The sequence below is a fragment of the Syngnathus typhle genome, linkage group LG20 (assembly GCF_033458585.1).
Source record: "Syngnathus typhle isolate RoL2023-S1 ecotype Sweden linkage group LG20, RoL_Styp_1.0, whole genome shotgun sequence".
Lineage (NCBI taxonomy): Eukaryota > Metazoa > Chordata > Actinopteri > Syngnathiformes > Syngnathidae > Syngnathus > Syngnathus typhle.
Genome location: NC_083757.1, coordinates 7,998,037 through 8,014,420, shown reverse-complemented (window position 1 = coordinate 8,014,420; position 16,384 = coordinate 7,998,037). Strand labels below are relative to the sequence as shown.

At 46.8% G+C, this 16,384-nt stretch overlaps 1 protein-coding gene across 1 annotated transcript; it reads right to left on the bottom strand.

Moving 5' to 3' along the window:
• Positions 1 to 6,332: 6,332 nt before the first annotated feature.
• LOC133144932 (nuclear pore complex protein Nup155-like) lies at positions 6,333 to 15,869 on the bottom strand. Its single transcript, XM_061267987.1, has 33 exons — positions 15,551 to 15,869; positions 14,437 to 14,574; positions 14,200 to 14,296; positions 14,055 to 14,125; positions 13,879 to 13,971; positions 13,518 to 13,781; positions 13,375 to 13,448; positions 13,103 to 13,194; positions 12,920 to 13,017; positions 12,645 to 12,812; positions 12,473 to 12,573; positions 12,196 to 12,366; positions 12,004 to 12,114; positions 11,841 to 11,935; positions 11,642 to 11,727; positions 11,418 to 11,559; positions 11,245 to 11,311; positions 10,960 to 11,075; positions 10,780 to 10,883; positions 10,541 to 10,656; positions 10,285 to 10,476; positions 9,884 to 10,022; positions 9,674 to 9,809; positions 9,379 to 9,532; positions 9,179 to 9,283; positions 8,939 to 9,093; positions 8,732 to 8,861; positions 8,441 to 8,554; positions 8,092 to 8,212; positions 7,879 to 7,989; positions 7,587 to 7,723; positions 7,412 to 7,518; positions 6,333 to 7,238 (listed from the first exon to the last, which is right to left on the bottom strand). The coding sequence occupies exons 2-33, from the start codon at positions 14,552 to 14,554 to the stop codon at positions 7,100 to 7,102; spliced, it is 3,924 nt and encodes a 1,307-aa protein (XP_061123971.1). The 5' UTR covers positions 14,555 to 14,574; positions 15,551 to 15,869; the 3' UTR covers positions 6,333 to 7,099.
• Positions 15,870 to 16,384: the final 515 nt, after the last annotated feature.

The window sequence follows — 16,384 nt, the reverse complement described above, 5'->3', positions numbered from 1 at the left end:
GGTCACTTTCGGTTTGATTTGGGCCACTTCCGGTTCATTCTGGGTTCATTGGTGGCACTTCAGGGTCATCCAAGATGGCCGCCACACTGGAATTGGGGGTCAAGGGTTGAATTGTGTAAGCGTAGTGGAAGTGGGGGTGAATGGGAGTGAATGTGGGAAGAATAAGGTGAATTAAGTGAATAAATTTGGAATGGGTTGAATCGGTTGAAAAATGTAGAAATGAGAAGGGAAAAAGGAATTGGGTGTGAATTTCAAAATAAAAGATGTGAAGTTTTTGGTAAGTGGGAAGTTGTGGAATAGGTAGAAAAATGATGAACAGTTGAAAGTTGGAATGGGTTGAATCGGTTGAAAAATGTAGAAATGAGAAGGGAAAAAGGAATTGGGTGGGAATTTCAAAATAAAAGATGTGAAGTTTTTGGGACGTGGGAAGTTGTGGAATAGGTAGAAAAATGATGAACAGTTGAAAGTTGGAATGGGTTGAATCGGTTGAAAAATGTAGAAATGAGAAGAATCGGTTGAAAAATGTAGAAATGAGAAGGGAAAAAGGAATTGGGTGTGAATTTCAAAATAAAAGATGTGAAGTTTTTGGTAAGTGGGAAGTTGTGGAATAGGTAGAAAAATGATGAACAGTTGAAAGTTGGAATGGGTTGAATCGGTTGAAAAATGTAGAAATGAGAAGGGAAAAAGGAATTGGGTGGGAATTTCAAAATAAAAGATGTGAAGTTTTTGGGACGTGGGAAGTTGTGGAATAGGTAGAAAAATGATGAACAGTTGAAAGTTGGAATGGGTTGAATCGGTTGAAAAATGTAGAAATGACAAGGAGAAAAGGAAATATTGGAGAATTGGGTGTGAATTTCAAAATAAAAGATGTGAAGTTTTTGGTAAGTGGGAAGTTGTGGAATAGGTAGAAAAATGATGAACAGTTGAAAGTTGGAATGGGTTGAATCGGTTGAAAAATGTAGAAATGAGAAGGGAAAAGGAATTGGGTGTGAATTTCAAAATAAAAGATGTGAAGCTTTTGGTAAGTGGGAAGTTGTGGAATCAGTAGAAAAATAATGAACAGTTGAAAGTTGGAATGGGTTGAATCGGTTGAAAAATGTAGAAATTAGAGTAGAAAAACGAAATTTTAGAGAATTTTGGTTGAATTTCAAAATAAAAGATGTGAAGTTTTTGGTAAGTGGGACGTTGTGGAATAGGTAGGCAAAAGATGAACAGTTGAAAGTTGGAACGAGTTGAATCGGTTGAAAAATGTAGAAGTTAGAGGTGAAAAACGAAATTTTGTGAAAATTTGTCGGAATTTTTAACGTGAAAACGAGAAATTTTCGAATTTGGGAATTTTGGGAATGTCGAGAATCCTTCCGAATGTGATTAGAATGTGCTGAATGATGTGAATTTCAAATTGGAACGACGTAAATGTGAAATGTCGAATGTGCCATTAAGAATGAATGGGGAAAAATTTGTCGGAATTTTGGGAATTTTGCGGAATCGGAAAATTTTCGGAACGAGAAAAATATAAGCGCTCATGTCGTGAATATTTGGAATACGTGAAAAGTGGAATGGAGTGAATCGGATGAATTATGTGGAAGATGAAACGTGTCAAAAAAGTGTGGAGAATAAAAGAGAATAATAATAATAATAATAATAATAATAGAGAATGGTGTAGAATAACATATGTGTGAAGGCCTTCGCCTTCACACAATAAAGTGAATGGTGTAGAATAACATATGTGTGAAGGCCTTCGCCTTCACACAATAATAGAGAATGGTGTAGAATAACATATGTGTGAAGGCCTTCGCCTTCACACAATAATAATAGAGAATGGTGTAGAATAACATATGTGTGAAGGCCTTCGCCTTCACACAATAATAATAAAGTAAATGGAGTAGAATAACATATGTGTGAAGGCCATCGCCTTCACACAATAATAATAAAGTAAATGGAGTAGAATAACATATGTGTGAAGGCCTTCGCCTTCACACAATAATAAAGTAAATGGAGTAGAATAACATATGTGTGAAGGCCTTCGCCTTCACACAATAAAGTGAATGGAGTAGAATAACATATGTGTGAAGGCCTTCGCCTTCACACAATAATAATAATAGAGAATGGTGTAGAATAACATATGTGTGAAGGCCTTCGCCTTCACACAATAAAGGACAGGAATAACAATAGTGTGAAGGTCTTCACCTTCACACTAATAATAATAGAGAATGGTGTAGAATAACATATGTGTGAAGGCCTTCGCCTTCACACAATAATAGAGAATGGTGTAGAATAACATATGTGTGAAGGCCTTCGCCTTCACACAATAATAGAGAATGGTGTAGAATAACATATGTGTGAAGGCCTTCGCCTTCACACAATAATAAAGTAAATGGAGTAGAATAACATATGTGTGAAGGCCTTCGCCTTCACACAATAATAGAGAATGGTGTAGAATAACATATGTGTGAAGGCCTTCGCCTTCACACAATAATAAAGTGAATGGAGTAGAATAACATATGTGTGAAGGCCTTCGCCTTCACACAATAAAGGACAGGAATAACAATAGTGTGAAGGTCTTCACCTTCACACTAATAAAGTAAATGGAGTAGAATAACATATGTGTGAAGGCCTCCGCCTTCACACAATAATAATAATAGAGAATGGTGTAGAATAACATAAGTGTGAAGGCCTTCGCCTTCACACAATAATAATAATAGAGAATGGTGTAGAATAACATATGTGTGAAGGCCTTCGCCTTCACACAATTATATTGTTGCTTTTTGGTGAATGAACGAGTATTCCGTCTGTACGACTGGTCTTTGAACGCACCCGGCTTCAATGGCAGAACGCGGATAAATTTAAAGACATCAAATGAGAATAATCCTTTATAAAAATTAAAATTGACTGACGCAAACGTGAGTTCTTCATGTTTTTATTGAAAACAACGTAGTGCTGACGCCCTACGACGCCGTACGACATCGGTTTTTCGCTTTCCAAATAAGGCGTGCGCGCTCCCGCGGCAGGGGAAACAAAATCTCACGGGGGAACCAAATCAAGCACAACACCGGCCGTGCCTTCCATTCTTCTGGCGAATGTTCGATCGCTGGACAACAAAATGGATTACATTCGCCTGCTGCAATCTACAAACCGGACAGTGCGGGACTGCTGTGTGCTCGTGTTCACTGAGACTTGGTTGACTGTCAACATTCCGGACTCTGCCGTACACCTGGAGCGGCTAGCGTGCTATCGGGCGGACCGGGCCATTGTACAAGGGGGGAAATCTCGTGGAGGTGGAATATGCGTCTACATCCGTGACGAATGGTGCCGGGACTCTGTGGTGGTATGCAAGCACTGCTCGCCACTGGCGGAGTTCGTGATCATTAAGTGCCGTCCTTTTTACCTGCCAAGGGAATTTACCGCGATTCTGCTAGTCGCGGTTTACATCCCGCCTTCCAACATCGAAGGCGACAGGATCACGGCTCTTAGTGAACTGTACCAGGCTGTCAGTGAACAAGAGACAGCGCACCCTGACGGTTTCACCATCTTCGCTGGGGATTTTAATCATGCTAACCTGAAGTCTGTTTTTCCGAGGCTTCACCAGCATGTTAATTTTCCTACGCGTGGCGACAGCTTCCTGGACCGGGTCTACTCTTCGCATAAAGGAGCTTTCAAAGCCGCCCCCCTCCCCCATCTTGGACTTTCTGACCATATCACTGTTATGCTTTTGCCCGCATACAGACAAATGGTGAGAGCGTCCAGGCCGGTTCGCAAGCAGGTACGGGTGTGGCCTGAGGGTGCCTCTGATGCACTGCGTGACTGCTTTGGCTCTACTGACTGGGACATGTTTAGGAGGGCTGCCACTTGCGACGATCGGACAGACATTGAGGAGTATACTGACTCTGTTTCCTCCTACATCAGGAAGTGCATTGATGATGTGACTCTCTCAAAATCCATCGTCACTCGGGCTAACCGGAAGCCATGGCTGACAGGGGCTGTCTTCAGGCTGCTGAGGGCCAGGGACAAAGCCTTTAGAGCAGGGGATGAGGCTGGCTTGAGGACTGCGAGGGCCGACCTGTCCCGGGAATCATCAAAGAAGCAAAGAGGGCGTTCTCGTGCAAAATTACCGCCCACTTCAAGGACAGCAGGGACGCACGGAGCCTTTGGCAAGGCATTCAGACCATCACGGATTACAAGCCCGCGCCGCAGAGCTGTGAAGGCGACGTCCGTCTGCTCAATGACCTCAACCGCTTCTTTGCTCGCTTCGACGCTCAGAACAGCACTTGCCCGCTAAAGGCCACTCCCCCTTCACACGAGCTGCCCCTGTGCCTCTCCGCCGACAGCGTGAGGAGGGCGCTTGCCGCTATCAACATCCGTAAGGCGGCGGGCCCTGACAACATCCCGGGTCGGGCGCTGAAGGACTGCGCTGGTGAGCTGACGGATGTCTTCACGGACATCTTTAACACTTCCCTGCAGCAGGCCATCGTCCCGTCGTGTTTCAAAGCTGCCACCATTGTACCTGTGCCGAAGAAACCCGCTCCGTCCTGCTTCAATGACTACCGCCCCGTAGCACTCACGCCCATCATCATGAAGTGCTTTGAGCGGCTTGTCATGGAGCACATCCGATCCGTTCTCCCCCCCACCATCGACCCCTTCCAGTTTGCGTACCGAGCCAAACGGTCTTCTGAGGATGCCATCTGCTCTGCCCTCCACTCGGCCCTCACCCACCTGGAGAGGAGGGACTCGTATGTGAGATTGCTGTTTGTGGACTTCAGTTCTGCCTTCAACACCATTGTGCCACAACGCCTCATCAGCAAACTTGACGCGCTGGGCCTCAGTACCTACCTCTGCAACTGGCTACTGGACTTCCTCTGTCAGAGGCCACAGGTAGTACGTGTTGGCGACAAAATCTCCGCCAGCATCACGCTGAGCACGGGGGCCCCCCAAGGCTGCGTGCTCAGTCCGCTGCTCTTCACCCTCCTGACGCATGACTGCACTGCAACCTACAGCGACAACCGTATCGTGAAGTTTGCTGACGACACGACTCTGGTGGGTCTCATCACCAAGGGAGACGAGACTCAATACAGGCTGGAGGTTGACCTTCTGACCACGTGGTGCAGGGACAACAACCTCCTGCTGAACGTCGACAAGACCAAGGAGATTGTTGTGGACTTCCGGAAGGGTCACACCCAACACCTGCCGCTGACCATCGACGGTGCTGTGGTGGAGAGAGTGAGCAGCGCCAAGTTCCTGGGGGTGCACATCAGTGAGGATCTCTCCTGGTCCACCAACACCGCATCACTGGCAAAGAAAGCCCAGCGCCGCCTGTACTTCCTGCGGAAACTCAGGCGAGCGAGCGCTCCTCCGGCCGTCATGACTGCATTTTACCGCGGCACCATTGAGAGCGTCCTCTCCAGCTGTATTGCCGTTTGGGGTGGCGGCTGCACTGACTACAACTTGAAGGCCCTGCAGCGCATAGTGAACACGGCTGGTAAGATTGCTGGTGCTTCGCTCCCCTCCTTGAAGGACATTTACACCTCCCATCTCACCCGCAAGGCGACCACGATTGTGAGTGATGTGAGTCACCCCGCTCACTCTTTGTTCGAGCTTCTGCCCTCTGGGAAGAGGTACAGAAGCCTGCGCTCCCGCACCACCAGACTCTCAAACAGCTTCGTACTCCAGGCTGTTAGGATCCTGAACTCGCTCCCCCGTTCTGCGTAGCGTCTTGTACTTTTACTGTCTGTACTGTCTGTATGCACACTGGCTCTTATTTGTTGTGTTATCTGTTTATTTATTATTTATTATTACTCTTATTATTTATTGTTTCTGCCTTTTTGTTTATGATGTTTTTTACTTTTGCGCTATGCTTGCTGGCTCCGTTTTGCTCCTCTTATTTATTGTGTTATCTGTTTATTTATTATTTATTCATCACTCTTACTATTGATTGTTTGAATTTTTGCCTTCTTGTTTTTATATGGTGTCGCGTACTTGTATGTCTATCGTGTTATGTGTCTCGTCACCGTGGGATAGAGAAAAACGTAATTTCGGTCTCTTTGTGTGTTGTGACGTGGAGAGATTGACAATAAAGCTGACTTTGACTTTGACTTTGAAAAAAGTAGAGGAAAGTAATTGATCAAATTGATAAACACAAAACCTGCCGCCCGCCAACCTCGTGCGCGAGCGCCGGGGTCAAAGTTTTTACTTCCGGATGTTTGAGAATAACAAAATAGATATTTGTAATGACGTTCTAAGTTAATTAACTGGGTTTTATATTGTTTCAAAAGCAGTTGTGAATGTTATGTTTACTTTTGAACATATTTATTACATTTTTATTCTTTTTGTTTTATTTGACCTAGAAAAAGAAACTGTTCTACGGCGGTCGAGGGGGTCCAAAATGCGGTGGCGCTGCAAACGGATAGAACGCAGAAATGCTGCAAGCAAAAAGGAAAAGATGCAAAAAAAGACAAACACATATGCAAACACACAAAAAAAAAAGCAAAACAAAAAGGCTTGCTGCTCATTTAAAGTCCAAAAACAACAATCAAGGTGTCTAATTGTAGGAAAAGACAACAATTTGAGCTCTCCCTTTTGTGATGACTGTACGGGAAGCCTTGAATGGCGTTTGTAATTAAATGTAATTACGCGAAGAGAAAAAAAAAGGGACATCCCTCTGCGGTGTCACATTACGAGCAACAACATGGCCGCCGTTTTAAGGGCGAGATGTGTTTGTCTCCTCTTGTAAACGCATAAGAGTGTCTGATCTATATTTACACACCTAACAATGTTGTGCTTTGGGACACGATCGAGCATAAAATAAGTTATAAAACCTGCATCTTCAGTCTCTTAACACTTTGCTGTCATGAAAAGTCAGACTGGGCACTTTAGTAGAAAACAAGATGATGCACTACTCACAAGAAGTGAGGGAAAAATTGGGCTTTTTCGCAGTACATTTCAGGATGAACCTAAAACGTACCCAGAACTTTGACGGATGAAATCAATTTGACCTTTGCAAATCTTTGCTCTCAAATTTGGCCTTTAACTTCTCCGGAGTAGTGCGTGACACGCCGATAGATACCGAAATCCCGTCGCCACCGTACAAACGTGAGCTTAGCGAGCGTCAGTGAAGTTTATCCAGTTTGGCCTGCAGAGACTTGAAGTTGCCGATGGTGTGCTGGAGGGCCGCGTTGGGGCTGAGGGACTGCAGCTCCACCAGGTAGCCGCAGATGCTGTCCAGGCACGCGTTGGTGAAGCGGCGTCTGGGACAGAATTTAGAATTTGTTGGAAATGGGAACAAAGTAAAGGAAAAGAGGAATTTTACAAGAAATGTCATCAGTATACACTGCCAGTGAGAAACAGGCTATTTGACAGATGTCTGACTCTTTGGCTCCCTCTAGAGGTCGGAGGTTGAACTGCTAGTGAAGTGGCTCACCTGTCATACGTGCGCACTCTGCTGGGGTCGTCCACGTAACCGGACAAAAGCACGTGGATGCATTCTACCAAATGCAGAGGCTTCTTCAGGCGCTGCCAGTAAGGATGCTACACCGGACACATTTATTTTCAAAAATGACGGCCAACTGCGAGGGGACGTGATTTGCGGTGTGTACCCTGGTTTTGAAAAGCTCGTCGTAGACCTCCAGAAGGCGTGGCAGCTGCACCCCAATCTCCTGCATGGTTGACGTGACGAAGCCCACGTCCCAGTTGAGGCGGCACACCTCCTGCTCTAGATACTTCACCAGGAATTCTGCAAACACACCACGATGCTTTACATCGAATCGAACGCAAAAGGGCCGCAGAGAGGACATGCTTGAACAAGCTGCTTGTAATGACACAAAACACTCCCAAGAGAAGAGGAATCATAATTATGTCGCTATTACAACAAAATGAGAGAACACGAACCCAGTGGAAAATATCGCGGCGTTCCCGCGTACATCCTGCCCAGCGACACCACCTTCAAACTGAGCGATCTCATTCTATCCACGGTACTCATGGCCACCGTGTCTGCCAGTTCTGCCAGACAAGATTGGCAAGCAGCAAATCAGTAAAAATAAAAAATGATGAAAGCAAAAAAAACAAATAATCAACCATGTTTTTGTGTTGTAGGGCAATGACCTTTTTCTATGATTTCCTGCCAAAGCGAGTGCACCAGAATTGGATCCGAGTGTCGCGCGCAGTGAATGATGGCCAGCTTGCACTCGGATAGTTTGAAGTGGTCGGCGTATTCCCCGTAGAGCTGCACGTATGGAGCCAAGGCAGATTTTATATTCACACCACCAAACAAAAAAATGATGAACACTAATTAAAGCTAATCACAGATGCAAAAGTACTAAAAAAAAAAAAAAAGTTAAATAAAACCGAGTTGTACTTCGGCACTGATTTAAACTGTCACTATATGTAGACACCTGAAGATGTACTGTTTATTAAGAAAATAAAAAACAATCATGGAGCTGTTGCATGTTACCTTGGTGATGTCCATGAGTTCCGAATCCAACTGAGAGATGGCGTTTTTCACCGAAGGGTGACTGGAGTACTGTCGGATTAGCGTGCCCTGAATCTGAACTTGGATGCGCACCACCTGGGAGAAGAAAGCAAAGCGCTGTTATGTGTGGAGGTGGGTTTGCACTTGTCTCAAAAAGAAACAACTTAACTCTACTTCAGTCTAATAATAGGATTTCTATATTTTGGGCAGCTATGGGACTGATTCTTCCTCCCACTACTTAAACTTTATTTTCACGGGATAAACAGGGTGTACCTCCATCTTCTCCTCCAGCTCATGGAGGAACTCGCCGTCTGCCGCTTGAGCGGAGATGCAAGAGGAGCTCTTAGCGGACAGGATGGCTCGGGCCAAGTACTCCAGACGCTGCTTGAGGGAGATCTCAGAGCTGCGCGTGTGGACAGATGAGCACGGCATAAATCTTGGTGACATGGTCGTCATTAGACGCGTGACACCTTGACAAACCTGTGCATGTCGGCGAGGCGGGCCAGCACGTGGGCGGCCTTGCCATAGTTGCGGTTCTTCTGGTAGTAGCGCCACAGCAGGTCCATGTTGTGCACTTTGCTCTGATCTTGTTTGATTATATGCATGAGATGCTCTTCCAGGTACGGCGAATTCACCTGGACAAGAGAGGATCCAATCGGGAACGATTGACTTTATATCCATGGGACTTAAGTACCGTGGCGCTAATAAAACACTCGGTACCTCGAGCAGCTTGTCCGCCAAATCAGCCTGGATGAGCCAGTTGTACAGGGCGATGTGAAATAGCTCATCTTGGGACCTCTGAGCCAGACCTAAGATCTGCTCAAACTGTAGTGGAAAGAGGCTCTTATTTAAGAAAAAGATGCAAACATAAAAAAAAAAAAAAAAAAAAGTACACAATCAAACATGGCTGTCTCACTCACGTGGGCCGTAGCTTCCTCGTTACTTAGCATGTTAGGATCCGATGTGAGGACAGGAGGGCCCGGCTGTTTTGGGACGCTGGGGGACTGAGGAGCCGCTTTGCTTTGGTTCACCAGCTCCTGCATGGTGTCCGTGATGCATTTATAACATAATAGCCTGCAAGCGGGGTTGGGAAAATGTCAGCACCAAAAGCCATCCACACCTTATTTTATTGGCTGTGATGTCACAGCAACGTGTGCTAGCGTGCTATTTAGGCTAGGGAGTGAAGGTGGGTATGGATATTAAAAAAGATCTTACCTTTCCTGGAAGGCCAGCTGTCCCGTCTGGTCCTCCTCTGGCTCTCCATTTTTGTAAAAATGGGGCCCCAGCCTCTGGGGGTCCTTTTTGTCAGCCGCCGTGAGGCACAGCTCGAGGGCGCCCTCGTAAAAACGTACTGAGATACGGCACATTTGCATCAATTCAACATAGGGCGGTCGTGAGCGGCGGCGGTGTCGAGTTCAAGACTACCTTGCCTGTACTGGGAGCAAACCACTGGGAGGTCAGTGTTCTGGCAGATTTTTTGGTAGAGACGCAGTGATTCCCTCAGCATTTTCTCCTTATCGACTTTGTTCTGGATTTGCTTGGACTTCTGCAGCAACTCGTTGGCCTTGGTGGAAAAACATCAACATTTTAAAAACCCCGGAATATGCATGATGAAATTGTTACTAGGGCATGTGTCAGATATTCAGTTATTGCTGGATTGGGTTCATGGGAGTAAAATTAAATATAGAGCATTACATGAAATTAGAGGCATATAGAACAAATTGGAGCACACTACTTGGTAACAACCAGCAGAGGGCGCCACCAGACCAGACTGGTCTAGCTGTAAACTCAAACAGTCAATTAAATCTTTTGGCTCTGCCGTGTACCTTTGAGCAGACGCTGTCCTCTGTGGTGTAGAGGAGCGGGCACACGTCCCGCAGGTGATTACTGATGGCGTCCACAGAGGCGTTATCTTTGATGTAGACGTTAATGAGCGCCGTGACCAGGGCTCCTGTGAGCTCCTCCCCCCGGATCACCATATCCTTGAAACTTGCTGCCTTCATCTGCTCCTGAAAATCCTAAAAGGAAAAAAGTGAGATATTTAGAGAGTGACATACTTCAGGCGGTTTGTGAAAATGCTACCTTGAGGCTGAACTGATGATCGCATAGAAGCTTCCAGAGGGCCAGAGTCTGATAGGAGCGATGGACTAACGCCTGGATGCTCTGCAGGGACACTTTCTCGTAGACCTGAGCCTTGGCTAGAAAAAAAGAATTATAAAATGATGGTAAGATTAAAAAAAAAATGATTCGGTTTGTAGTTTGCAGTGATTTAGCTTCATGACAAGAGGGGGGGAGGGAGACAAAACTGTCCAAACACTCACTGTGGTACTTCCTCTGAAGCTCTTGTTGGACCTGCTGAGAGCTGGCGCCATCCGGCTGCATAAATCCCAGCAGCCCTTGCTGCAAGTTACCAGGGGAACTGAAACTACAAAGGGATCAGGTTCAATCACAATAGTGAGCATAAAGGACGATTTTCAAAAGGAACCCAATGTTGGTCTTACCTTGCACCACCGAGAGAGGAGGGACTGAACAGAGAATTTTTATCCAGAAACTCCTTCAGCCTATAGAGCTCCAACAGGACCGACTCCAGATCAAAAGACGTAACGCTGCTTTCCAACTGTGATGATGTTGAGGAGGAATAGTAAAGCCTTACTCAAAATCTGCACCCATTCTGACTGCTAATAGAACTTTATGTATTAAAAAAAGAAGATGATCTGCACGCCCCTGCAAGTTGTACTTTCAACCAATCAAATGGCACCAGAAGGCAGTTTATAAATGAAACTTACAATACTGACAGTCTGATTTCCTTTACTGACTGCTTTCTCCACTGCTAGGCTCCCATCCCAAATGTTTCTGTGGAAGGAAGAAGCAAAATAGAGAGAACATGAGTCCTCGACATGAGTTTGACATGAGGACGACACATATGAATCATTATCGTGTGGATCTCAACTAGACTGACCCGAGAACGCGAGCAAAGTAGACACAGATGCCATTGTGCTTCCCGGAGAAAATCACCTCTGGGCCGCCTGACATCGGAGTGATGGGGGCGGACCCCGTGTGCATTGGCGCATAGGGCGTGGCCAGAGGTGGGGGAAAAATGCCTGATGGACGGGGGGAAAAAAATAAAATCACACACTTCTTTTCCATTCTACATGCACACAGTCATATTGAGCAAACACTTACCCGGTACTGGAGAGCTCATCATGGGTCCAACATTGCTGGGTGGTGACATAGCAGCGGGAAACCTCATCTGTGCCTCTCCTCCATATCTGACGACACATGCATACATTTAACAAGCTTGCCTTCCTCTTTTCTCCATTTGCCCACCATAATGAGGTACGCTCAAGTTCATTCGACACGAAGTGTGTCTTTGTTATCGGACCTGAGGAAGGCTCTGGTGGCCCACTGCGAGAGTTCTCGGTCACAAGCTTTGTTGGAGCAAGCCAGGATCAAGGCTGTAGCGCAGGCCTGCTCCTCCTGAACATAACAGAGGCAAAGAGATGTTTAAAAGTCTTCCGAGAGCGCTCATCAAGGAAAGTTTTTACCCGGTGCAGCTTGAAGAAGCGTTGGATCTCCTCGCTCTCTCCTCCGGCGCAGCTCACCAGAAGGTGACGGAGCTGGTCCACGGGACGAAGCTTTCGGAAAATGTGACTTCCCTGTAGAGGAGCGAGAAGTCCGCCTTCAGTATTCTGAACCAGGACTTGACAATGTGTCTGGTATGGTAAGAGGCTTTAAACCTTTGCTGAAAGGAGGACAAATTTCTGCGGGGGGGTGTTGTGCTGCAGGACCACCACGGGCGAGTCAGTGACGGGGATCATTTCCTTGTTCAGGGGAGTGCAAATCCTGCTTGGCTTCTCCTCATTGATGGCGCTTATAGCCCATGTGTGTCCGTCGATATTCGACATCATCTGCGTGGAAAACAAATCAAGTGAGAATGTTATTCGGGCTAGTATGCTAGCTAGCATGAGTGATGAGACTAATGTGAAGGTAGCAGAAATGCTTTGCAGGTCACACCTGAGTCTCCATCAAGGGCTTCTTGAAGGAGAAAGAGTCATGGTTGATGCACCACAGAATGTCGTTGTCCTCCGTCTCAGAAGCCGCCATCAGCAAAATACCTGCGGGGATTATCCAAGATTATGAAAAATTCCCGCTGAAGAAAGGCCGGCGTGGTTGGTCGGGGGTTTACCTTTACTGTGCAGCACCTTATGGACTTTGGCGGGTTTCTGCACCGTGGACGACGCGGAGAAGCCCAGCGGTAGGCGAACGTGAACGAGAGAGAGCAATGAAGGTCGGACCGGCGTGTGTCTTTGCCGCGGTGGCGCAAAAGGTGTAGTGCAGAAGTAGAGACGCACACCTGTGGAATAAAAATGGAAAAAATACCAGCACGTGTGTTAACTCGTATTGACAACATTGTTCTTGTATGTTGTCCCCCCGCCCCCCCCCCCCCCCCCCCGTATTTACCTGCATGCGTCACAGCAAGCAGGTGAACATCGGATGACTCTGATCTGCTTATCACAGAGATCTGGACGATGGGCTTGAAGACAGAACGATCCATGGTCCTGCATGGGAGCAAAACATTAAAAATAGTTTCATATAGAAGGGTAAAAGATGGACTTGGTGACGTCTGCTTCCTTGCGAAGATACCTGGCAATGTTTCCGGCGGCTGTGACAATGCCGTTTTGAGACATGGTGGCCACGCGACGCATGGATCGTCCGTCGACGCCCAGGTCATACACCTGACAGACGGAAATGAGGGTGATTTACACCAGCCCGCTGACAACCGCCGATTCCGTTTGCATACAAATAGTTGACATTAAAACTACACAGTAAATATTTTCGATATTGTCTGCCTATTTCATAAGATGCATCTGTTTTAAAATTTGCTTTTCCCCAAAAATGCAAAGTTGCAGTAATACCTGTAGGGCTCCTTTCTCAGAGCGTGTAAAAAGTGTGTTGCGGGAGTTGTCCACAGCAATCTGCACAATTGGGTCTGGAAAGCAGAAAAAAAACATTTTTGATGAATAAATACAAACCCATTATTTCGTCAGTGTGAGCGTACCATCCTCAGAGAAAGACAACTGGAGCACAGAAGGGACGAGGAAGGACAGGGAGCTCTTGGAGTGGTTGATCTTGCGGCAGCGCTGACTCAGCCAACCCGCCTCCGCCTGGTAGGCGATTTCGTACAGGCAGCCGTCCTTTCCCCCCACGAAGATGCGACCCAGGTCGGTGGATGTCACAGTGAGAATGTAGGTGTTGTAGGTGGGGATGGAGAAAAGGTGGTCCGGAAGTATCTGGATGCTGCCTGACATGCTGTCGTTCAGCCCTGAGACAACACAAAAATACACAAGCTTCAATGATTTGCATTTATACAGGAAAAAAAAAAAAAAAGGGGGGGATGGCGTGTGGATCCTCAAACTCACCTCCTTGGACCCTTGGGAAGCTCACTCCCAGGATGACTACATCCACGGGCGTGGCCAACACAAGCAGGTAATGGATGTGAGGCTGTAAAATCCCTGGGAAAATCAAAACAAAAATAAACACTGCATTGAAAAGGGAAACAAAGATACAAATGGGTGTACGACAGTTCACAACGTACCTTGTTTTGGTTTCACCAGCCCCACTGCCAGAATGGTTTTGATGAGACCGTCGAAATAGGCCACGTCTCCCCTGTGAGGCATATTACCACAAATCATTCACACATCAGGTACACCTTCCAATCGCTCGCTCGCGATCGTACTAACCCGTCCTCGTAATTCCACATGAAGATGTCGTTGTCGATCGTGAGCCATGCTCGAGTAATCTCGGGAAAAACTCCCATCATGCAGTTGAACTGCATATCTGGATATGATGTTAAGCAAGTCAATGCAATAATCTTATAAATGTGCCACTTGAGAGCAGAATGGAAATAATATGAAGTGTGTAACGCAAAGTAAATCCAGACTTCTGCATCCAACTACCATTTTCAATCAAAAGGATACGGCTGTATTGCTCTACCAGCTCCGGCGGCACCGGGACTCGGCGCACTGCGCTGAGCTCTGGCAGGTTAGGCACGCTGAGTAAACCCGGTCCTTGAAGGGGATAGTCCATCTCGGACATTCCGGAGAGGGAAGGTATATCTAATGGCACAGATGACATAATTTTAACATACTTGGAGAGATGAGTATGCATTTTTTTATGTGGTAATTAGGCAATGGGTACATCATTATTTTTCTCCTTTTTCTTTCTGTCTTTTTGTCCATTCGGCGATGCTGGTGCCTTCTACCGCACCTCGGTACCTCTTCGGATCGGATATTTTATTTTATTTATTTTTTCTTCCTGGGACCGGACCGGGATCATCGGTCGAGGCCGGCGTAACTCTACGACGGCTTCCTGCTTATCCGACCAGTGATGACCGGGTCCCTCGCATTGGCCTTGCAGCCGCAACACCTGTGGGGAGTCCGCTCCCTCGTGCTCGTCGGAACCGACGACTTTCGCCATGCTAGCCCCGTGGTGGCCATCTGCACGTCCCCCGACAGGGTGCCCGGGACGCTGCTCACACGTTTGCCTGCTTTGTGATGTTTTCACCGATTCACCACCACGGTCCATTGGGCGCCGTTGACCTGGACTGCCCTTACACCTGTCGATGGACCCCGTGGAGGCTATTTTGTGTTTTGGGGTGTTCTCTTGTATTGAGGGGTGCTAGGTGGCCGCTGTTGCTTTTTTTTCCTTTGTCTTTTAGCTTTGATTTGCTTTGATGGCTTTTATCTTGTGCACTTTCTGACTTTCTTTGTGGCGCCGTTGTGTGGCAGCCTTGTGAGAGCCTATTGAGTTGCGCTCATGCCATCTGTGTGTTTTTTGTATACCCACTCTGTGGTACGGATACTGCTGGGGCCTGAATTTCCCCACCCCTGGGGATCAATAAATATTCAATCAATCAATCAATCAATCAATCAATCAATCAATCAATAGGTGGAAGTAACATTGGTACTGTACTTTCAGTCAAATGTTCAGCTCTCTTTACTTGAATTAACCATTTGTTTTTTTTAAAACCTTTTGTTAGTCACTAGTCCCTTCTACTCCTATGTCCTCCAGGTAAATCTGGCTGTAACTCACTATGACAGGCGACACCGAGGAGCTCCGACAAGTCCGGGAAACGGCGGTCATCTTGCAGGTGCCGGTCGACGAGCCGGGCCGAGCTGTCGAGTGCCTTGACAAGAGCAGTGGAGGAGCTGCTGGATCCGGCGGTGGACGAGCTGCTGGATCCGACGGTGGACGAGCTGCTGGATCCGGCGGTGGACGAGCTGCTGGATCCGACGAGCCGGGCCGAGCTGTCGAGTGCCTCGACAAGAGCAGTGGAGGACCTGCTGGATCCGGCGGTGGACGAGCTGCTGGATCCGGCGGTGGACGAGCTGCTGGATCCGGCGGTGGACGGCATGACTTCAGACTGCCACTGGCCGACGAAGCTAAATGATATGGATAATTGAATGGATAAAAATGTTCAGTTCAACGAAAAATTGAATAATACACCCCGTGTTGTGTACTTGGTGTTTAAAACTGAGTTGACGTGGATGACGTGGAACTAGTTACATGTTGATGAGTGGTTAACTAATTGCTGAGATTCTTGGAGTGTTAGCAGGGATGCTAAATTCTAGCGTGGTTTAAGTGTGAATAGGCGCCATTCTGAGAGAGCTTGGCATCTTACCCGAAAGAGATTGATTCCAGATATTAAGTGAATTGATCCTCCAATGGCAGTTGCTTTAGTATGCCCAAACGGTGTTTTGTCCGTCTAATGCAGGGGTCACCAAACTACGGCCCGCGGGCCGGATACGGCCCACGGGACCGTTTAATCCGGCCCGCCAACCCTGAACAAATTGTATTATTAAACTTTTTTTTTTTTGCTCATTTTGCCTGCAATGACTGCGTTTCCCCAGTAGATGGGGAAGCGCT

Excerpts from the sequence above, each read along its gene's own strand:
- LOC133144932 (XM_061267987.1), bottom strand. The coding sequence starts at position 14,554 with ATGTCCGAGATGGACTATCCCCTTCAAGGACCGGGTTTACTCAGCGTG. Across the intron at positions 12,115-12,195 it reads TTGTCCTCCTTTCAGCAAAG|GGAAGTCACATTTTCCGAAA; the intron begins GTTTAAAGCCTC and ends GCTCCTCTACAG. Across the intron at positions 7,724-7,878 it reads GCCGCGATATTTTCCACTGG|AATTCCTGGTGAAGTATCTA; the intron begins GTTCGTGTTCTC and ends GTGTGTTTGCAG.